This window comes from Aristolochia californica, unplaced genomic scaffold, assembly GCF_029961685.1.
Source record: "Aristolochia californica isolate CCGP_79_NKW_82.1479 unplaced genomic scaffold, dmAriCali1.0.hap1 SCAF_12, whole genome shotgun sequence".
NCBI classification, from domain to species: Eukaryota; Viridiplantae; Streptophyta; class Magnoliopsida; order Piperales; family Aristolochiaceae; genus Aristolochia; species Aristolochia californica.
The window spans coordinates 23,111,599-23,135,303 of record NW_027181793.1 but is presented as its reverse complement, the minus strand read 5'-3'; the positions used below and the strand labels follow the sequence as shown (position 1 = coordinate 23,135,303).

Sequence of the window (23,705 nt, the reverse complement as noted above, 5' to 3'; positions counted from 1 at the left end):
GTTCTAAATATACCCCTGGTCCCCAACTAGCCTCTGGCTTGCAGTGAACAAAAGAGCTGCCATTACAGCTGATGACTGCAGCCTGCTGGAGTTGGGGCCAGGCTTGAGAAAACAACCTCGCTTTTTTTATGAGTGTTTTTCAGCATACAGACCGAGTGACAAGTTTGAAGGCCGAATATGCACAGCGTAATCCTTTCCGAGAATTCTCACTATACTTGAATGTAACCAATGTACATTACATATTTTCTTCAATGGCTTTATCACTTTATCACCATATAACTAAATGAATGCTCAAACAATAACTATGGAAATGGGATATTACAATCACCGGAATATCACAAACTCACCGTCGCAATTACCGGTAATGAGTGCAACAACTACTGTATTGTACCAAGCTATCTTTAAATTTCTGCAGAAGTTGCTGAAGTGGAAATCTGTTAGCCTTGGTAGAATTATCACTTGCACTGCAAACGAGCTGTTAAAAACAAAGTTAAAAAGTACGATTCAGATTTCTGACATTATATCAAATACTTAAGACCATGACTTTGCAAGAGCCATCTCTACAGATTAGTAGGTAAAATGTAGCATACAAACACATAAAACATTTAAAATGTTTTTCCCTACACACACATGATGAGTAGCCAATTTACAAAAAAACGATGAGTAGATAAGTCCAGTAGAAGATTTCTACGCCAAGACATCCTGGATTTTGAAAGAGCTAACACACAAATAACTGACTTGGATTTTAGGTCACCCACATCGGTCATGAACTCGTTTGTGTTAAATGTCTGTAGGGTTGCATGTTTTCATCTATCTGCGTACGTAAACAGATTGTAGAATCTTAAGTTGGAAATATACCTCTGTGCACTCTTAACATCTCTAAGCCACAGGATACAGCCCGCTCTTCTCAAAACGATCATGTTGTTGGCCGTGTCATTGTTGATAGGCCACGCCCACTAGGGATAATACCATGATGGCTGGCAGATGACTCTTCGGCTTCCATCATCCCTGAATAGAAACAATTGTTAAAGAAGTCTTGATTAAGTGTTACCAAGCAAGGACAACAAATCGAGTTGAGCAGTCATGCTCCTACAAGATCATAAAGTATAAGACCCTTGAATTTTCAGAAACAACGTCAATTACAAAATTTGAAAATTGTAAACAGAGTTCCAGCTGTTTGAACCAAGGATTAAGCCAGCGCCTTATCCTAACTATACTTGTCACTTATGTTAACTCTCCTCTGTTTAATTCTAATTTTTTGCTAGCTTCCTTTGATAGACTGACCTTCTTCTAATCTTTCTTAGCCACTGCCCGTAAATTCATGTCAATTCGGCTACCCTTATTTTTTTCTTTTTCTTTTTCTTTTTGAACTGTCTTCCTCTATTTCTAGTTGGTCTGCCATAAAAAAGAAGATCCTCCAAACAATGTACTCTTAGGCTTCCCTATAAATTTCCTAAATCATATCAAGAAACTGTCATAAATTTTCTCCTAAATGTTGTCTTACACTTTCATTTTTCAAATTTGTCCCGACTAATGGCACATCCGCCTCAATGTTCTAATCTTTGCCACACTATGGATCTGAGGCTGGCACTTCCTTGGCCCTCTCCGACAAAAACCTTTTGGCAAGCATCATAGGCACTGATCTCTGTGTAAGTCAACCCAGCATTTGCTTTATATGTTACATCTTCCTGAATCTCCACTTATATTGAATTATAAAAGATAAAGAGAAAAGGTTTTACATGATTCTGGAATTTTCTTTTTGTTAAGAGTATATTGATTAAGTAAAGAAGTAACAGGGCTGACGAGTGTCCTGATGTAATAGGGGAGCTTCAGAACAAGTGAAGTTTAAGGATTATTAGGAGATTGGTAATTCATTCTTTAGAGTATGCTTGTGCCAATAAGAAACCATAAGAACAAAGTATAAACAGACACTTTTCCATTTTAACCATAATTTTCTGGTGTTTATGCAGTCTTAGGAGATGGATAATATATCACCCTAATTCCTCTTGTTCACAAAAACTTTAATCAGATACAAAAATCAGTTTCCTATGATGGGAACAAAAAATACTATAATTAATATCTATGGTGCTACAAAAGCAAGAAAACTGGTAAAAAGAAATTTATTTTTCAATAAAAAATTTCTAAATAGGAAAACAATTGTTTCCCTTCATTTTATCTTCCTGTGACGACACAAACACTCCCTTAAAAATACTAGAACACGTTTATTATCTTTAATGCCTTATTCAAAAAATGACAAAAAGACCAGATATCTTTGAAGTTACTAACAGTTTAACATGAACGAAGACACCTTCTGGTTTTTACTTTTTAATATCACTGAAATTAATCTAAATAAGAAAGGTTTCCTTATTAAATAGGTTAAAGACCCTAACGCTTATGCCACAACTTGCAAACAGTACCACACATCACTAATTTAAGTGAACTTCAGTACAAATCAATGTTGTCAGAACTGAAAACATTGCTGGTTTCAGGAGATCCCTTTCAACCAGGTGGAATCGATCCCTTTCAACCAGGTGGAATCAGTGAGACATCATCAATAAAATATAAAAACCAGCAAAGTAAAAAAGAACAGGAAGGGGCCTCTGTGCCCCATCCATTTCTCCCCCTTGCAGGCAGAAAAGAGGAAAAACCTCTCTCAATTGCACAGAAGACAAAAGGACTGGTCCAGTTGAACTGGCAATTTAATATTATGATGATTGAACTACTCTAATTCACTTTCCAGAAAAAAAAAGAAAAAAAAAAAAAAACTGTTCTAATTGGCTGGGTTAACTGGTTTTTGAGCTCCCCACAGTTCTTGAGATTTCAGAACTGGAGGAGGATCTGCTTCCAATTCTACCTGGTTCTACAGACCTGTTTTTTCCACTACCAACAAAACAGATTGTTATATATCATGGCCACTGTTTCATGTATTTCTCAAGTCTCACTACCAAGGAAAAAACCAATTTTTTTTTTTAAATGATGAGAATTTCATCAAGGAGAATGGTGAAGTTCTATGAGCTGTGATAGACAGCACAGCACCATTGAGGTGCAATACGTGAAAATTAGTATACTTACCAGCAATGTCTTCACCTGTCTGGGCTCCAGCAATTCCGATACATGAGTATAGAGATTCTTCATCTACTTTCAAGTATTCATAAGCAAGGTGCACATCCTCTATGGTGGCAGCTTCATATAGAAAAATCAGGTCTTTGATACACGATAAGTCCTGTATTGCATTCGTAATTGAAAACAGATCACCAGACTAATCTATCATTGCAAATTTTAAAAAGTTTAGAAATAGCCATAATCCAAGTATCAGATAAGTGAAGATATAGTGCCTGTGTTTAAAATTCAAATTTCAAATAGCATGTAGCATGAAAAAGATGGGAAGCGTGTAGTAAGAAAAATAAGAAGACAGGAAAAAAGAGAAGAAAACATAGAAGAGAGGAAAGTTGAGAAAGCATTGTTGAATAGAGCAGCAGCTGTCAGGGTCTGGAAAACAACCATAAAATCACTTATACAATTAAAAAAAAGAGGTAAAAATGACATATATGCCCCTCTACATATAAACCCTTTTATCTCCCTAATTACACCTCAGAATAAAAATAAAAAAAATTCAACCACTTAACTCTAGCATAAAGATAAGCTAACTGCTATCCTACGATGGGACATAAAAACATGGTACACAACTAAAATATCCTTTTTAAGATATTTCAACAGGAAGAAACCTTTATAAAAGTAATATCACCAACCAACACTGATTAACATACATACCTTTCTAGGAACAGACAAAGATTGCAAATGAGCCAATAATCCAAGCCAATAGCCATTCGACTTGGTTTCAGCTTCATGTCTCATCAGCAATGTCCTTTTGGCCTGTTTTAAGCAGTGCACAAATTAAGACTCATGCCTTATCAGTCAAACTATTGGCAGAGATCTACAATAATCTGCAACAATATCAACGTAATCTATACATGGCCACCAAGAGAATTCGCGCATTAACTTCACCAACAATCACAGAAGAATCAGAAAAGATAACTACTTGAATTAGCCCAAACAGAACATAATAAGTACAACATACCCCGTAAAAACAGATCATATCTTCTAATAAAAAATAAAAAAACAGATCATATCTTCTTTGTCACATGGACCAGTGAGACCACTATTTAGAAATGTCCATAAGTACAGACTAAAACAGCATGCACGCATTTAATTATGTGCATCCACAAGTACATGTTATAAAGAGAAAAAACAGCTGCTTGTAGGTGCATTTTTGTCTCTCTTAAATTTTAAATCTTGATCAACCAAAGGAAAAAAAAGTCAAGTTCCAAAAGGACAAAATTATTTTCTAAATTTTGTTGTGAATTCATATATTAAAATTGAAATTGTTAGACTCGTTAAGAGAACTTATGGTTACCTTTTTAGGAAAAGAATTCTTTCTGAGAACCAAGTAAAATTTTTCTTAGTAACAAAGCAAGATATCAGGGAGCAATGAAAGGATTTCAACAAATCTCTTCTTTGTTAATGGGATAACATAATTAGATAGGTATGTTGAAGACAGCAGGAAATTGGTCAGAATATCAATCAATTGGAGAATAAGAAGAGAAGCCACAAACAGAAAGAGACCTTCTACATGCAAAAAAAAAAAAAAAAAAAAACTTGAAAGGATTAATCAAATAATAACGAGTTTAAAAAGATTTAATGGCAGCAAGTATTTAGAGAGGCCAACTCTTTGGCAGATTTTCTTGCCAAAGGGTGTGTTTCCCAAGCCTCCTTAATAACAGGCGTCTCGTTACTGAATGAGCGAAGGGATCTCTCCTAGCCTGTATTCATTTTAGCTGATCAATAAGATTTTGCCATTTCAAAAGACAACGATAAGTTTGTTAAGAAAGAAACCCTCCTTAATTTAAGACTCCATCAATACAACTAGATGACCAGGGAGTGGAGGTCCACATCATAGCAATTTTTTAGAAATCTCTACTTTTTTCAAAATTCATCATGGATCAAATCGTTTGAGATCCACCACATCGCCACCTTTCAATCTCCCTCAATTCCACCACATCGCCACCTTTTAATCTCCCTCAACCTTCAAGGGACCCTACCCATTAGCACTTATGTTTGAACAAAGACCCCTTGGTGGCTTTTTAGCTGACTTTTCTCCAGTTACAATAAAATTTTCTAGTTACAGGCCAATCTAACTTACATTGACTGCAGGGTTTCTTGTTAGAATACTCAATCGCAATATATTCAAAATATAAAAAAAAAAAAAACTGCGGCTGGAACTTCCAGAAAACTGTGTGCTGCTTGAACATTAAATGCCATCTTTAGCTTAACCACCAAATTATATATGCTATATTAACAAAAGAATTTACTGCGACTTAGACCCATGCTTCGAGATGGCAGCAGATTTTGGATGACACACAACAACATTTCACAACAGATGCCTTGTACTAACTTGAAATAAAATGTAATACGTAACATGGTAGGGAAAAATGAAATAGAAGGGACACTAACTCGATCGAGCTCCCTTTGGGTGATCTTGCTCTCTTGGAAACCTCTGAGAACATGTTTGCATGCATCTACAGCTTTGAAAACCTGAAAAGACAATGTATTTAAGAGTATTGAGCACTGAAATAACCAGTACTTTCATTAAAGTAAATAACAATAATACATGTTTAAATGCACTAATAGAAACTAAGCACAAACCTTGGCAGGAGTTGAAGTCACAGATATCACATACCAACCAAAGTTTAGCCTATCAAAGAGGCTTAATTCAAATGACACATCATATGTCAAGCCTAAAGAATCTCTGACGGTAGTGAAGAGCCTGCATTGTCAAAAAATAAGAAATACTGAAAGTTCTACCAAGCAACATTTATTGAATCACTGTATCCATTACTTTTTTGTTTTTTTGAATTGTTGATAAATTTATTTCAAAGAAAAAGAAGATACATCAAGGGAGACCTCCCCTAACAACAAGAGATTAACGGGGGGGGGGGGGAATTTAGCGCACAAATCAGCAGCCAAATTGGCTGATCTAGGTACATGAGACCAAGTACAAGAAATGGTGGATACAATATCCAAAATATCAAAGAAAAATCTGTCAATGACGCCATGGGGGCAAGATGAGGTGAAGCACCATCCAATGACAATCTTGGAGTCTCCCTCCACGATAAGGGGACCACTAAAGCGGTTCTGAAAAATTCGCAAGCCGTGAGGGAGATCAAAGAGCTCAGCAGTGGTCAAGTCAGCAATTCCGAGAAGGCCAGAGTAAGAGAGGATGGCAGTGCCCCCTGGATAAAAAAATCACCCCACCAAACCCAGCCAAACCTGGGTTCCCAAAGGAGCTACCATCAAAGTTTAGCTTATAATATCCGGAGGGAAGAGGCTCCCAAACAACAACTCGGTGGGGAGCAGTAGGGACAGACATCTAGGTGATAATCTTCTAATTGGTGCAGACCGAGGCACAAGAGAGGTAGGCAAACTCTTTCCGGGTGTGGATCCAAGTAGATATGAGCCCAGTGGCAGTGAAGGAAACCTCAGCAGTAGAGCGGAAAGTACAGTTAAACCGTCTAGAGTTCCTTTCCTTCCAGAGGCACCAAGGAACGAAAGCAATACAGGCAGCCAACAGAAGCTTGCCCAGGCTGGGCAGGCGGGTTCCAAAAGAAAAACGACACATGGTGCTCAGGTCAAGCGGGATGCAGAAGCTGAGTCCCATGTTGTCAATCATGTAGGTCCAGACCTTCCAGGCGAAGTCACGGTGGAGGAGGAGGTGATTCATAGAAGGGGCAGAGAGGATTGGGAGTGGTGTTGTCACGCCTAATAAGGTTGTCTACAGTAAGGATCTTGTTGTGGCAAGCACACCAAAGGGAAAACTTCACCTTGGGCGGGGTCGAGAGGCGCCAGGCAAGAGCAGTCGGATGTGGTGCAGGAGGCCGGGTCCATCCCATAATCCATTACTAACAAGTTAATTCTTCTTTTTTTAATATATTTATAGAAATGCATCATTCCTTTTGCTTGCTATTTGCTCAGATTTCAAAACATTCAAAGGCCTTATCGTATCTGGAGAGAGAACTGGAGAAACAATTACTTGTGGCAGTGGATTGGAGATACAGCACTCAACCAAGAATTTCCTTATTATATTTTTCTATGGAATCTACTGTATGTTCCGTTAAAGATCACCGGTCTACTGAAATTATTGGTTGGAACATTAGTCTGAGGTCTGAAGATACTAGCAATGCAGCAGATGAGTTTTGAGTCTCATGTTGCAGATATTTCACGATAAAGGTTCATGTCATGACAAAAAAAAATTGGATTGCTGATCCACATGAAATTCTCCATTATTTCCTCTCATCATTGTAACTCAGGACCATGACTTGAGAACATCTCATCAACACCCAAAGGCTTGGAAATTCACTACTGCACCAAAAGTTCAAGCATTTCTATGGACTGTACTTGATGGTAAAATTCTAACCTGTGATCAACTTTGTCGAATGGACTCTCAACCAGCAATACTGAATTGTACATGTTGTGGCTGTGAGAAGTCCATTGATCATTTTGTTCTACATTGCTCCTTTGCTACTTGTAGAATGAGGTGAGGATAAGGCACACCTGTAGTTAGCCCATAGATATCACCTTATAATATTTGTTGGTAGATTAGGAAGTTAACTTAAAATGTTTTTAAGTCTAGTAGTCTATAAAGGGGCAATATTGTCTTTTAGCCCTAACTAACATAGATAAGAAGGAGAGGTCAATTTATCCCTAATTTCCACTATCTCCTTCTTCGAGATTTGATTTTTACCAGTTTACAAGGTATCAGGTTCAATCTGATTTAGGCCTTCATTTTCCTCCTTTTCTTCTTCTTTCCTTTTTTTTTTTCTCCAGTACCTGTGGCAGCCTCTTTCCTCCAGTACAATGATGTTCGACACGTCCTCGGAGATGCTGACTTTGTAGGTAAATTTTCTATTATTTCTCCCCAGAGCAAAAACTTCCCCATTTTTGGGATAGAGATACCTGGAATAAGCTTACTAGTGCCGAGAAGACTGCTGGAGAGGCAGAACTGAAGGTTAGTCTAATTGATCGTACAAGTCCAAACCTCCAAGAGAAGGGGCAGTGGAGGAGGTGGAGAATAGTTTCATCTTCAGTATTGCATAAGGGGCAAAAAATGCAAGGAGAAGGATTGCCACGCTTTCTAAGGTTGTCGCCTGTCAGAATCTTATTGGGGATGACGCACCAAAGAAGAACTTGATTTTTAAAGACGCTGAGAGACTCCATCCTATAGCAACTTCATGGGGGACAAATGAGTCCGGCCCAGCCAGTAATGAGCTTGTAGGCAGAAGTCACCGAGAAGTGGCCGTTGTCCTCATGTCTCCAGATAATTTTATCTTGAGCATGCTGATGAATTCTGATTGATTGAAGCTCCACAATGAGTCTAGACACGAGCTGAGCTTCATCATTGGCCAATCCACGCTGGAAATTGAAATTCCCACAAGCATTTGGAGTCCACAATTCAGCAACAAAGGAGCTGCATCTTGTACTAAATTGAAATAATGGAGCATAGGAATTGCAGAGAGTACCATTGTCACTCCACCAACCACACCAGAAGCTTAACATTGCACAAATGTAATGGATTCAACAATGGCTGAAATCATAGCACTGCTTGAAGGCTTTCATTTGTACGACTTCACTATAATCAACCATTGACTATTGAAGGCAATTCTAAAGTTGTAATCTCTTGGCGAAAAGACACGGTTGCTCATCCATGGTGGTTTTATAGACACCTTCGTCAACTTATGGATTTGACTGCTCCGCTTCAAGTAGTATGGCAACGTGTTCATCAGTCAGAAACTCAGTGGTGGACATGTTGGCAAAAGTAGGAATGGCACATTCACAGCTACTTGTCTCCATGGAATCCAACATATAGTTGGCTCTCTTATTGTTTCTTCAAGATTGATTATTTTTTACCACTCTTAATCTGTTGCAATTAGCTCTTGGGCTGTAAGTCCTACGTGTAGTTTTTGTTGATCCTTTAATAAAAACAAACAAACAAACAAAAAAAAAAAATCCTGACTGTTTATGACCAAATGAAAGAAAAGAGAATAGTTAGTATAAAGGAGAGGGACATTGAAATTTCTCATACTAAGTTGGCAGTGTTACATATGAGGTCAGGCATAGACATAATAGTAAAGATGATTTCAAGTTTTTTTTACCAAGGAGAGCTTTCCAAAAAGAAAAGGTTTACAAGGCACAAATACCCTATGTATAATGGATGGTCAGGAGAAACAGTACCTAGAATTTATGACTTCGGCCAATAGACCCAATGTGATGCCAAAGAATAACGGATGATGTCGAACATTACGTTGCAAGCAATTTCCACTATCTTCTCTAAGCAACACGACAGGCTCCAAAGACATCTGTCCATCTACAGAAATCAAAAGCTCTAATTAGTACAAGGTCTTGCTAAGGAATAAATATTAAGCATGCTGTGGTTTCTTCATCTTCATAGCACATCGGATCAGTAAAGATAAGAAAAAATAAAATTTTCCAAATGTAGATTGGTTTTAAGAGACTTTCTTTTATTAGATAGACAAGCCACTCCTGCTTTGAGATTGATTTTCCAAAGTCACTGCCCCTATCAACTGAAACCCTTCTTTATTTTTTTAGAGGGATCAAGAAGTCCTCTTTGAAGCACCAAGAAGCTCATTAAAATAGACAGTTTAATTTCCAAGTCATTCAGAAAGTTCATCATCACCTTCATTATCATCAGATCATCGTCTCAAAAGATATGTGAAGCCAGTTATACAAATCCTCCTTCATTCAGCACTCTGATTTGCAATCTCTATTACTTGATTAATCTTCTTTCAGTCTTTCACCACTTCCATGCATGTCCATTTTTCAAAAAAAAAAAAAAAAATTCTTCATGTACTTTTTTTAAGTTAATTATAATGCCAGTACTCCCCATATCCCCTTGTGAGACTAAACTCAAGAACAAACATTTCAAACCCTTACATGTGGCTATTGAGCCAAAGGCCCAATCCAGAATCCTTCTTGTACTTCTTGCTCCTATCCCTAGTGATAAAACTCAACTGGCATCCTTAGTGATATGACTCATCTAGCGTCTAAACATCTAGATCTACATTTAACATGATTAAATGATTTACAATTACTCATCTGTCATGCTGCTCCTGACTGTGCTCTAATATGTGCATTTCCAATTTTTGCTTCTCTCATACTTTCCTGAACATCCATCTTAACATTCTCACCTTCGCAAAGTCACATCCTAGATTGTTCTTTATGGGTATCACCATATTCATATTCACTCATCTGGCCTTTTTTCTTGTCTTCAGTATCTTGCTAAAAATCTGAATTAACATCCAGACCAACTAATCCTTCAAATTTCCAAGTCTATATGGATGCCCTATGAACCTGAAGCATTCCCTTTCACCATATTTATAAAATTTTCTCTTTTCAATAATTCCTGATCTATGATAGCAGGTTGAATTTCTTTCTTTTTCTTTTCTTTTTCTTTTTTTGTGTGTCTGAATATCAATCAGAGCAGTTTGGTACAACAGCTTCTCCTTCTTCCTTTAATCCCATCTGTTTTTTAATAGCAAGATCTTCTATTAAGAGAAGATAGTACAGCAACCAAAAAAAAAAAGAAAATCAACCACAAAAAAATTCTTTAATCCCACATTCACAAAAAACTCTTGAACATCACTATTGATGCATTTATCATGACCTTAATCTCTTCAAATATTTCATTAAATATTGTCATTTGGATCCACATTACATCAATCTCCAACCATGAATTCCACTTTCCTACCCCCAACATATTGATTTTAAATTGCACTGATTTCTTCCCTTCAGCTCCCCCACCACTATTTTTGGATCTGTGCTGATTTTTGGTATCCTATACTGCGTGGTCACACTCTCCTGTGATAGCCTTAACAATTTTAATGAGTTTGTAAGTATCTTAATAACGAAGGCAGTAGTCTACATGGTTTCAAGTCCATCCCCCATAAAAATTTGAAAAAAGCACGTTTGGTCCCTCCCCTTAAGATAGGCATCTCTTGCAAAATCATATAATATATAAAGTCCAAGATTCTATCTCCCATTTCACTTTTTTTGGAAAAAAATGGACACCGTCCATACAGTCATTGATACCATCTACATGATAGTTAAAGTCCCCTCTGATTAAAATATTTTATATGTATAGAATTCTCACGTGTATTCATTATTTCTGAAAATTGGTTCATGACATTTCATGAGTGTATCATCGACCTAGCCTACTAATATACTCACTCAAATTCTGTTGTCCTTTCTCCTGTCATATAGTTTGTAGGCATCAATCATCTTTTCAGCTGTCCTGCTTCCATGTCCACTGTAAGCACCACTCTATGATCTGACCTGTTAAGAGTTACCACATTCCTACTTCTGTTCCCATTCCCACTTTAACTTAACTTATGACCTTCATATGCCCAACATGAAGCAGAAACACTTTCTTTTTGCAGCTGCAGCTAGTCACTACTATCAATTGGAGTGCTTTGCTTGATGCCAGTCCAGTGTCTTAATACCCCATGTAGCATAACTATATAATGGCCTAGAATGCTTGAATAATAGGTGGTTTACATTCATGATCTAGAATTTGACGTAAAAGTTTACTGAGACTTCAACTAGAGTACTTTTTCCTGGCTTGGAAACAGCAGCCAACACTAGCTGGTGGAGTTCGATCTCACAATCAATCATATGACTCGGGAAGCTCGATCTCATTTAACACAAACATAAAATATGCCTCAAGCAAATTATCCCTCCACTTTCTCTAAATAATATGAAGCACAGCATAGTATAGAAAACCTATGTCTAATACAATTTTTTTTTAAATGATGTCTAACACAAAGCAGAAGGAAATTACCCATAGCAGATGAACTGCTAGTGATGAACTCAAAAAGATCTTGCCCTTCAATGGTAAATCCCCAGCGGTTTGGTGCTGGACCCGCAATATATGCACATGCTCTCTCATCAGTGTCCTTCAAGTACACCTGCCAAGTTCCAAGCAAGCAAAGGTAGTGAACTTAATCTTTTTCTGCACAGGTGGTTCATTTTTGTTCAGCAAGCAAAAGAATCTAAAGAGCCCTTTCAGAGAAAGTCAAGGTGACTGGAAAAGTAAAAGCAAAAGGCAGGGAAAAGACAAGGAAAAGGCAGGAAAGCAATCAAAAATAACAAACTAAAGAAGAAAGAGTTTCCCACAGAAAGGCATTGGAAGACACAACAAACTAAATAGGAAAGAGTTTCCCACAGAAAGGCATTGGAAGACAGGACTTTCCCTGAAAAGAGAATCTACAAATTGGTTTGCTAATGTCAGGTCCTGAAGTCAATCTCGACGAACAATCTCAAACATATTATCACCCATTACCATAAAGAATAGAATTCAACTGATTAAGATCACATATCCCCACTACAACTTCTGTAACATAACCTCTTCTTAAACCCAGTCAAGCTTGACTTCCAACACTGCCTCTGAAGAAAATATCAGTATTTGGATTACTTAATGAGAATTATCATGTCATATAATAGTAGAAAAACCGCCCATGTTTTTACAACAATTTTTGTACAAGCAACAACGTCTATGCCAGAAAGAAATAAGAAAATATAAATAAAATACAAAGAAAATCTTTAAAAATTCACTTAAATAAGGTATAATTTGTTAAAAACATTTCAATACACTTTACAGCTGAGAAATAGACCAACAACCTCAGGCAAAATCTTTCAAATAGAATTATAATGATGCTTTTGGAACTACATAAGCTTAATAACAATCAAAATGAGCTCTAATTTCTCACTTGTTGATGCTGTAGATCTGATGGGGATGGTCGAAATCTGATTGGGCTAAACTCCAGCCTTTTTTCTACAGCCCTCCCAGCTCGAACAGTTCCCAGATAATCAAGAATGCATGACTCAATATCATCCTCAGAGAAATCCCCAACAATACTGACCTGAAATAACCCAATTGCTTCAAAGCTAAATAAGAAGGAAAACCAAAATAAAATCAGAGGTCAACATTAAATTGTACATTCTACATCCCAGAAGTCACTCCACTGATACAGAGACTCTTAATGGATGAGCAAAGCATGATAAAGGCACAAGTGAGTGACTCTAGGGGTAGGAAGGTTTAGGAAGTAATACATATTAAAGATTTTACAGACCTCCATGTTATCAGCCACGAACTGATTCATTACTGCATCTTTCACTGATTGAAGCGTTAATTTTTGTAATGACTGCGGTGTGGGCTCCACAAAGCGCTCATCTCCATTCAACATTGCCAACATCAGCTGGTGAGCAGTTGAACGTTCCAAACTCTTTGGTACAGAACGATAGTATGACAAATAAACCTGAATTGCTCTATCAAATGCATCTTCCAGCCATACACTATGCTGCAAATCAGCAAGAACCATCAGGTTTTAACAAAGTGAAACTTCAGACATCATAAGAATTCCATTTAACTAAATTTTAAGATTTTCTAATTAAAAAATGGCAATTAGCTTTTACTGAACTATCAAAGCAAGCTTAGAGTACAACATAGGATACTAGACAAAATCTAATTAGAAGGTTAGATAAGGTCCACAGCAAAGGGAAGCTTTGCGTAGACCAGCTTTAGCAAGGAGATCAGCAGTTGAGTTGGCTGATCTCAGTACTTCACTCCAGACAATATGACATTCTGAGCTCAGATCTGAGATTTCATCAAATATCTGCCTGAGATTCCACAGGGAAGTTGTCCTCTTACTTGCCCAGGCAATAACCAAGGCTGAACCACCTTCAATTAATAACTGCCCTTCAAAGTTTTGCTTGAAGAGTTCAATTCCCAGCCATCAGAGCTTTGGATTCGGCCTCATTTGAACCACAGTGCCCAGCTGGGCTGACAAAGGCAAGAAGCACCTGTCCATTACTATGTACCCCACCTATACCTGTCGATCCCGGATTGCCCAAAGAGGAACCATCAAAGTTGAGCTTGAGCCAATTAGCTCAGGGGGGTTGCCATTCAACTACAACCGGGAGCTTGTGGACTTTGAAGAGGATGACTTTCTGTCACAATTTCCATATTACAGAACATGGGAAAGGGAGCTGCCCATGCAGGCTACTAGCCCACAGAAGAATGCTATGAATTTTTTTCTCAATCACCCAACCAAGTGTGCTGTTTGTGCCTCCAAATGTTTAGTTATTTCTTTAGGCCCGCAAGTGTCAAGGAATTGCGGCTATTGCTGCCTCCCGTAAGGTCTATCCATAAAGCTGAAGTGGGCATAAATGCCACCGCTGAAGGAGCTGATTAAAGGTGCTGGGCATGCATGTTGCAATATCAAATTTCAGGAGTAAGGCATTCAGATTGATCTACTGAACTTGCAGTGGAGTAAAATGAGATTGCTGCTTTCTTCAACATCCCCACATGTTTACACATTGAGTTTATGTATCCCCTTCTGAGAGTTCAACACATGTAAGGATTTTCTCATGTGCAGCAATCCACAGGACAAAAAGAAAAAAAAAATAATAGAAAGAAAGAAAGGAAAAGTTTGAGCAACTAAATTTTAAGATTTTACAATGACTAAAATTAACCATAGGCAGTTTGAAAAAAAAAAAGTGTCACATTTTCATTAGTTTATAAGAAATACACAATGATGCGGGACGAGGCACAGATTTTAATTGTCGTATCGGAATGTCGGTTAATTGATGGAATTAGAAAGGGAAAGGAAGAAAATAAAGAGGACGAAAGGAGATTTTGGGATTGAGAAATAGGAGAATTGAGAAGAATAATTTGGAGAAGAAGAATAGAGAAGAATGAAGAAAAAGGGAAGAAGAAAAAGAAAGGGGAGGGTGAGAGGGAGAGACTAGAAACAGGGATTTTATTAATTCATCTTCAAAGCTAAATTCAATATCCTGTTACAGCCTATAAATAACTAAATTAAAATTTAAAATTCAAAATAGAAAAGATCACTATCTGATCAAATCCAATAAAATCAGAAAAGATAAAATAAAATTTTAAATTAAAATTCAAAATTCAAAATAGATAAGATCACTATCTGATCAAATCCAGTAAAATCAAGAAAGATAAAATAAAAATAATTGCAACCATAATTGGTGGGTCCACTGGGGCCCGATGGGCATACTGGTGCCCCCACCACACAATGTTGTGAGCAAATCAACAAAATCAAGCAACTTTAACAAATTAACTTTGGCAGGGCTAAATTCAGGATATAACAAAGATCAGATCAACAAAGCCATCCTTCAGGTCTTTCCTTTTACATTAAGTGACCAAGCTCAGACAAAACCTCACTAATAGAGACAAATCACATAATTGAAAATTAAAGCAGCAATAGATTCAAATAAAAAATGTCCCTTTTTTCACTTAATTTTTTTTCAATGATTCAAAAAATAAAATAATATAATAACAATCGTAAAGTATCTGCTACTGCTGCACAGTGAGCATTTGAACGAACTATTCCATTGAACTACGCCTTTATAAGTGAAGGAAGAGTAATGGCTTCAACACTAAATTGCAGTCTGCCCAACATCAGATATTACAGAAAGTTGTAGAAAGGGTAAATAATCAATTCTCAATAACATAAAAAGGCATTCATACCTCAAGAACCATATGAAGTAACTGGAATGCGGCACGCATCCCATTATCTCTCAAAGTAAATCGAAATTCTAGTGAAATAAACTCCTCAGTGGACTCCAAAGAGCAATTTATTAGGTGATTCACACAGAACAGCTCCACCTGGAAAAGAGAACAACAAATACCAAAAAGTTAGACAAGATTTACTCTAATGCAACCAGAGATGCAAAAGAAAAAAAATGGCTGCTGCTATTGGCTAATCTATCATTGCCATCATGAACTTGGGCTAATGTTATCCTGCCATGAAGGAAACCAGTAAAATATACAAAAAAAACCACAGACACATGATGGATAGCATTCTATCAAAATAAAATTATCTCCACCATTCCTTCAATTTGGATGAAGGGAACATTTCTCACTGTTATAATCAAGACTCCAGAATCATAAAATACTTTATCGAACCATGCTGACTGGTAACATGGAAATCATTTCTCTAAAAACAGGCATATCCAGAGCAAATAAATCTAGATACAAAGTGTTCAACTATAGAAGAAGAACCAGACCTGTTCCCTTGAAAAATTGCCCACACGACCGCCCTCACTCAGAGTTCGAACCCCAACTATAACAGCTCCTTTTGTTTCCATGTTTTCAACTGCACGGCCACCACCAACTATCAAACGCATCACCCCACCCTTAGCTTCATTTTTCGTTATCTACCAAGTCAAAATTCAATATATGTAGATGAGTAACAGTCATACACTATTGGTGATTGCAGCCCTATTTTACATGTAAAAAACAACAAATGAAAGATTGGGAAAGTTTTCAAAGACTTCAAGGTTGTTATAGATCAGGTACAAGTTTTCAAAAACTTCAAGGTTGTTATAGATCAGGTACAAATGCATTTCTCCATGTTTTAAGGAAAACATGAAAAATTGTCCAAGAACATGGCTTTTCATGGGTAGGAAGCATTCCCTGTATACATTGAAGCTCCAATGTACTACAATGCAGTTATAATTTTTTGGCGGAGGCTGTCAGCAGCTGTAAGGAACTGGGTAGCCCCATTGGAACTATAGCTTCATTTTCTTTCTTTACAAATTTCTGAAATAGCAGTAATTGCTTACATAAAACTGTTACCAATACCATTAATTTTGATGGCTTTAAGACAGAGAGAGAGAAACAGAGAGAGAGAGAGATTTAGTAAATGTTTCCCCTTGCATGCAAATGAACATGTGGAGGAAAGAAAATCACGAATACCTTGTAGTTTACAGGAATCCCATTTGAAAGGCAGCGCTGTGTAATGCCAGTTTCCTTGTCATATGCCTTCGTAATGCTTACCTCTTGACCCAACGGAATAAAAGATGGTTTACACAACAATCTCATTTCATCAAGCTGAGATAGTGAGATCAGTTCCTTTGGTACTTCCAGCTGCAAATAGACAACCAAAATCAGTCACATATTCAAAAAAAAAAAACACCTTCATGAGAATTAAGGGAAATCCTGCAATATTCTGGTGATCGATCAGTATGAGCTGACTAACCAGTAGTTTTAGGACTTCCAACTTTTAGTTAGAAACACTTAAAAGTGATGTCAACTACACAACTACAGAAAACATTACCAAAAACGAAAATCTAGAGACCAATGTATCTTTCAGGAAGCTCAATATAAGTTTAAAATCATAGACAGAAATTAGCCAAAATTCAATAGAAACAAAGCCAGTTACAAGTATGAAAATTTCCAATGTGGTTGACATCAATGAAAATCACACAAAATCCTGTTACTAAACCATAGATGCAACTCGTCTTATTTGTTCCAGTAAAGTAGAAATATTCCTAAACTGGTCATAGAGAACTTATTTTTCTTTGAATGAGAGAACTAATTATACTTGGACCCTTTTGCAAAATTTATGGTACTAACACATGCCACATTTGCTTGTAAATTTTAATCATGCACATCGCCGTCTTTTGTTTTAAAATTAGAACTTGCCTATTTCTTTACGTAAGAATTCACTGATTAGAATATCATAAAAATATGACCAAGAGACATGTCCATGTCAGATGCTTCAGAACTTCAACATATTTTCTGAAAGAGCACCTCTGGTTCAGCCTGTATGGGTTGCTGTAAGCCCTTCTTTATGGCATCTGTGATTTCATGTGGAGAAATCTTAAAATCCATCTCGCCAATTCCCTCAACATGTACTTTCTTCGGAACACATGCAACAATTGCTGCAGGAAGTGGAGCACCAGGGCTTCCAAACTCGGAAATGAACTCCAACACTTTTGCACCAGTTGAATTAACCTGCAGCAGCCACGCTTCAGATATTACATATTGGAAAACAATTTAATCAGAAATGTCCAAGGCAAGATCTAAAGATTAAGGACTTTGTAAGGAGCATCGAACACTACTAATTTGATCAATGGGCTTAATGGAAATACTACAGTAACAGGATGAGTTGCATTCTAAATACATCTAACTGTAGCAGTCCTCATCTTTCCAGGAAGATGAGAAAAATAGTTGAGTCAACAACTAAACCCAACTACTGCAGATAGCTGTTGACCTTGACAAAGGTGCAAGATTCAGGCTATGACTTAAGCCCGAGTCAAGAACCTGGAGGAATAGCCTGGACAACTTCAAACTAGTTCAAGTGGGCAAAACCATGAGATCAACCAGTTCGCGTTTAATTAAGAAAAATTGGAAGGATCCCTCTAATACTAATTCATTATAATTAGGAGTTGAATAACCCAATTAAAGCAGCCAGCTTTTCCAGCTTGCCAGTAGAACCAGTCAATCCAGATAGTTTAACCATCATTGAGAAAATCCGATCTGATGTCCTGTACAACCTGGTTGACCTAGCCAATCTGGTCCAGGTCTTATGACATTGCTTAAGGTTAAACAATTGAGCGGAACCAAGAATGTGAATAAATATTTCAAGGACATAAGGCAGAGACTTACTTCTTCAAGAGTAACAGTCTCAGCGACAGCAACCAAGCATTCATGTCCTTGCCTCTGATCCATTACTGTATGACCAAGTGCATCACTCTCCATGATAAAATCCAAATTATCCACAGAAGGAACGTTATCAATCATAGCAGCCAACTGTTCACTGTCTTTTAGAAGTGCATCCATGTAGCGAGCTAACTCTCCTTGTGTTACACCAAACTCCTTTAGCCTCCGAACCTGTCTTTAATGAAACATATTAGATATCTGATATAGAAAAGTGGAAAAAAAATAATCAGAGAGGAGGGATGAAACAACTAAAAAAACGGATAGAAAGAAAAGACACTACCAAAGTGTAATCATCAGATATTATCAACACAGTGAAATAGAGAAAAGGCAGGACATATACCTCCTGAACTGCAACTTTAATAGCATTCTGCCAGTTTTGGGGTTCAGCAGTCACTGTAAGTGTAGTGACAGTGCATCCTTCTCTCCCAGAATCACTGTGATCTAGCTCAACTGATATGAAAGGAGGATTGGAGCTCTACATAGTTTAAAAGTTATTCAATATTAGACACCAGAGTTTCACTTTGTGAGGAACTTCATAATTATGTCAATACTTCATACACGTACGTAATAAAGCAAAATGCAAACTGCAGCAACTAGACACATATAAAGAACAAAAGAGTAGATACAAATAAAACACGACAGATATGCTTAAGGATGTAAATACAAAATTATGTAGATCTCCAAACTAGCACTACAGTATTCTTAAGGATGTAAATACCAAGATTAGCTCACTTTTTATGTCCATGGATACAGACATAGATATAATTGAGTAGACAATAACAGCAGTGGCATGTCTTTAGCTCTGTGTACAATCTGAACAAAATCAAGTCGTACCTTGTATCTTGTGTTAATTCGAAAATGTAATGCTGACAGGAATATTCTCTTCATCAGGACATTCCGCAAGTCTCCATATGTTTGAACTTTATTAACAGGAATCTGCAGCACATTCCACAAAAATAGCTAAAAAAAGGCTTGTACAGAAAACTCTGCCTATGTTTTTTACATAAAGCAAGAGTGACACAAAAACTCAATGCTTTTCCTTTTTGAGGCACAAAGAGAAACAGATTTGAATCCCTTCTGTACTCGTAATGAATTCCCACTTCTCTTTTGCTTTTCCCAAAAAAAAAAAAAAAGAAAAGGATTCTTGAATGGCTGATCTGAGTCTGAAACAACAGAAATTTAGTAAATTGATTGCCAACCCTTCCAAATCGAATTTTACAAGAAACATTTCTACTTCAATTAAAGGTTCACACAATGTTTAAAGCCTGATAATCTAGAAAACTAATGCTCAGAGTGGCACTGAGATCATTCTTAGGTATAAGGTATGGCAGAGAAATCAAGCCCTTCAAATCTAACAGATTTTGAACTGTTATTCATGATTAAATTCAACTAAAATTGGAAAAAATTCTAGGTCAACAACTCTTCAGCAAGAAGATAAATGTCTTCTTGGCACGTTATTTTTGTTGAAGTTAACCAAATATCGGCTTGCAGCAATTGGTCATATTTAACATGTTATCATGTTTAACCCTAAACCAAACATGTTATAATACAGAATGTACCTTGCAGAACATATTAAATGAGAAATTCTGAAGCAACTCATGCTGGAAGATTTGAGGAGGTTCACCATCATGTCCAATTCCAGGAAGAGACCACCTATGCTCCACAGGAGGTCGAACTGCATGTCTTTCCTTTTTTATTATCTTGGAGGTATCGGAAGAAGTTGGTGGTTTTTCATTATTAAAATTTCCAGTCAGGCTTCCAGGAAATTTAGGAACAAGAAAGCTTGCCATTCCACCAAAAGGACGGGGCGTGGGAACCGCAGCTGCTTCCTCACCTGCAGGTGTCCGCCCAAACACTGCCTGCATAACATTTGAAAGTCTAGGTTGAGAACCAAGGAAAAAACTAAACAACTACCATCCACAACAAGAGAACCGATCAACACTGATGCACTTGGACATACTTCAATTTGATAAAGGATCTTTGGAATATTATCAAGATCTCCGACTATGTACAAGGTGGCATTTGCAGGAAAATACCAACGTTCATGGAATTTCTTTATTTTATCTGCATCCCACTTCTTAATCTGCTCCTCTAATCCAATGGGGAATCTCTTACTCAGTTTGTTCTCTGAATGCAAATGCTGCAGCAACTGTTTTCAAGGTAACAGCACCAGCACAGTGAGAAAATGGCAACAGAAATTCAAAATGGCATCTAATTTTCTGTTCTTAATGAACAATGACAAAGCGGCTGCTAGCCATCAGCCTAAGGACGTGTACTTGCCTGACAATCAACACGATACTCTATGGTGTTCATCATTTGAAGCTCTGAAAGGATTGCTCTTCTCTCCTTCTCAACCCTAGAGGCAAGAAATTTGGGGTGGAAAGCAATCTGCGTTTGAATCAGAAAAGGTGGAGATAATTGTAGAGGATGTTATATTATTGCAACTACAGGCAGATGAATTATCCACACAAAATTCCTGATTGATGAATATATTATCTACATACCTCATTCAAAGCATCTAAAACAAATGGAAGTAGGTCACCATCAGAATCCTGAGAAAGTGACAAATTCAATTACTCATCAAACTATGCGCCAAGTATGTTAACTTCCATTACAAAAGCACTAACCTTGGTACTGGTGGTTGAATGAATATGAAAAACAGTGTGATGGAAATCTGTATACGCATTAGAACGTGCACCAGTCCCAAGTAGTTTTTCACGCTTTTTGCTACCAAGAAATGCAACATGTTCAATCATATGTGCAATCCCTTGCTCATCCTCTTCCTCATCAATGGATCCAACATGAACTTCCATATGTGCCTCAAACCTGAAAATGCAAAAAATGTATTCAATATCAAGTCCACAAATTAATGCTCACACAACTCAAAAGTATAATAGGGCAAGCACTTATTATAGCAAGATAATAGGAAAAAATTGAAAAGTGGTAATGGTAGTATGAGTCAAATCATTAAAGCAACATCACATTGTTAAAAAAATCTCTTGTAAGTAACTTTTCAGGCAACAAATATAAGAAATAATTTTTCCAGTACTCTAGACAGCTAATTTGGCCTTTAATAAGACTCAACTATGGCTTATTCCAAAATGGCTTAAATCCTCCAAAACGGTGTCTTAGATACTCTTTTTTCGGTTGATGATAGACTAAATGGACACTGGTTGGTCTTATATACAAAGACTGCCCGTTAACAAATATCTGGATGAGGGCCTTGGAGCCAAGGCACAATCCACAACCTAGCAAAAGAAGTTCTCCACCAGCAGATGACCAACAATAAAAAAATCAAACCTATTGGCTGGAATTGTATTTGGTAGAATAAGAAAACGTAGTCCATTCTTTAGTTGTCCTCGGTACAGCTTTGGGTGAGTCGGAAGCTGCGTATGTAAAAATGCTTCCAAGTGCCCCCTCTCTATTTCTGGATCCCAAAATGTCTGATCTTGTTTCTCTTGGATGGCATCTGGCCAGGCAGTGCTTGCAACATGTGGCTCATCTGGACCAACTGTTGCATATGGAACATGAGCTGTCATCACCTGAAAAATCAAACTACTATTAAACAAATATACTAGATCTCTAGAATTATGGTTAAAAAGAACTTGAACAATATAATTTGGTTGTACAACCCCACAGTGCCCCCTTTAGGATAACACAACTGTCTAAACATCCTAGAAAAAGATAAATATCAGACAAAGTGAATACTATTAGTGTTGGCCTTAAATAGCTTTCTTTTGCTGAATAGTATGCCCCTAGGAAGCTATCATGCTACAGAGATCCAAAATGTTGATTAACACTTGCAAACAGGACTGTGCTCTTACAGAGTTATGGCCAAGTGAATACTTGCAGAGAGAAAACTTTGATTTGTCCAGTAAAGGCCTTGGTGTATACGCCAGTTTGTAGGTTCCACGCTGATGGCGATAATGGAAGCAGGAGACACATCCAAGCTGCTGTGATGAACGATTCAGAGTAACTGGTCTCTTGTTTACAGGAATATATTGCTTCCAGGTCCAACCAATCCCACGAAGGTGTGAACTTCCGCATTGAGCTTCTAGAGGCTCCCACCTTCCCAAAAAATCAAAGTGAATCATTGTTCATGTATACAGATTGCAGCAGATGAGTCAGAAAATGAATTCAGTAAGAAATTTTCTGTCATTTTGCTCACAGAAGAAAGAGATTCCTAGTACGGAGTGAAAGCATTTGATTTTCAAAGTAACTAACTGGAAAAGATTGCAAACTCACTTGAAGCGTAAATGAAAGAAACAACGAAAATAGAATATAAAAAAACACATAGAAAACATCAAAATCAAATTTTAAGTATTTAAGCATACCACGAAGCAAGTCAAATAATGTGCACTGATAAAATGAAGAAAGGGGAAGTACCATGAGTCTTAGAACTTCTTATGTCCAAATTAAAATGAGGAAAAATGAGGAAGTAGAATAAACCGAAAAAAGTAACCCACTTCTGTCCAACAAACAATGTTTTCCAGAAGAAGATGAACAACTTAATTCAGAAACAAGTGCAGGTCATGCAAATTGCTTATAACTCAGGTAGCAAGGCGTGCAGCGGAAATTGAGCACACCTGGCACTAATTAACGCGACAAGATCAGTTAACGGTTAGTTGGCATCGAACAGCAACAACACGAAGGCAAGAAGGCGACTTTCATCAAAATTGCACTGAGAAGCATGTAACTTACAAGGAAATAAATTTAAACCAGAGCATTCTAATCGTAATTAACGTGACGGCACAAATTACCTCTGTCTGTAAGAGGAAGATCGCCCTTTCACATTGAGTCTTCTAAGATTTCTGCAACTTTCCGACGGCTGGAGTAGCAAGAGACTTAAGCGAGACCTCGAATGATTATCTTCGTACGCCCTAGGATTCGAGGAGCAGACGGCGGGAGCTGCCGTCATCAGCGAAGCGGAAGCCATGGCGCAGGGAGAGAGACGAGGCAGAGACGAGGAGGAGGCGAAGGATAAAATAAAATTAACGGTGCTCACCTCCCTCGGTTTCGAAGATTTTTTTTAGGCCCCCTCGTCAGCTTTGCCTTTTCGTATTATTGTCGAAATCTGAAAATTCATTGTTTCCACGATTTT

General features: G+C 37.4%; 1 protein-coding gene across 1 annotated transcript; it reads right to left on the bottom strand.

Moving 5' to 3' along the window:
• Nucleotides 1-193: 193 nt before the first annotated feature.
• LOC137945555 (stromal processing peptidase, chloroplastic) lies at nucleotides 194-23,637 on the bottom strand. Its single transcript, XM_068791489.1, has 25 exons — nucleotides 23,365-23,637; nucleotides 22,429-22,672; nucleotides 21,905-22,146; nucleotides 21,232-21,430; nucleotides 21,109-21,156; nucleotides 20,885-20,992; nucleotides 20,565-20,753; nucleotides 20,164-20,463; nucleotides 19,439-19,540; nucleotides 18,945-19,079; nucleotides 18,551-18,775; nucleotides 17,693-17,896; nucleotides 16,856-17,026; nucleotides 16,165-16,314; nucleotides 15,626-15,763; nucleotides 13,200-13,427; nucleotides 12,837-12,989; nucleotides 11,909-12,035; nucleotides 9,286-9,418; nucleotides 5,704-5,824; nucleotides 5,512-5,592; nucleotides 3,772-3,873; nucleotides 3,073-3,223; nucleotides 859-1,008; nucleotides 194-475 (listed from the first exon to the last, which is right to left on the bottom strand). The coding sequence occupies exons 1-24, from the start codon at nucleotides 23,538-23,540 to the stop codon at nucleotides 917-919; spliced, it is 3,819 nt and encodes a 1,272-aa protein (XP_068647590.1). The 5' UTR covers nucleotides 23,541-23,637; the 3' UTR covers nucleotides 194-475; nucleotides 859-916.
• Between the last annotated feature and the right edge of the window lie 68 nt (nucleotides 23,638-23,705).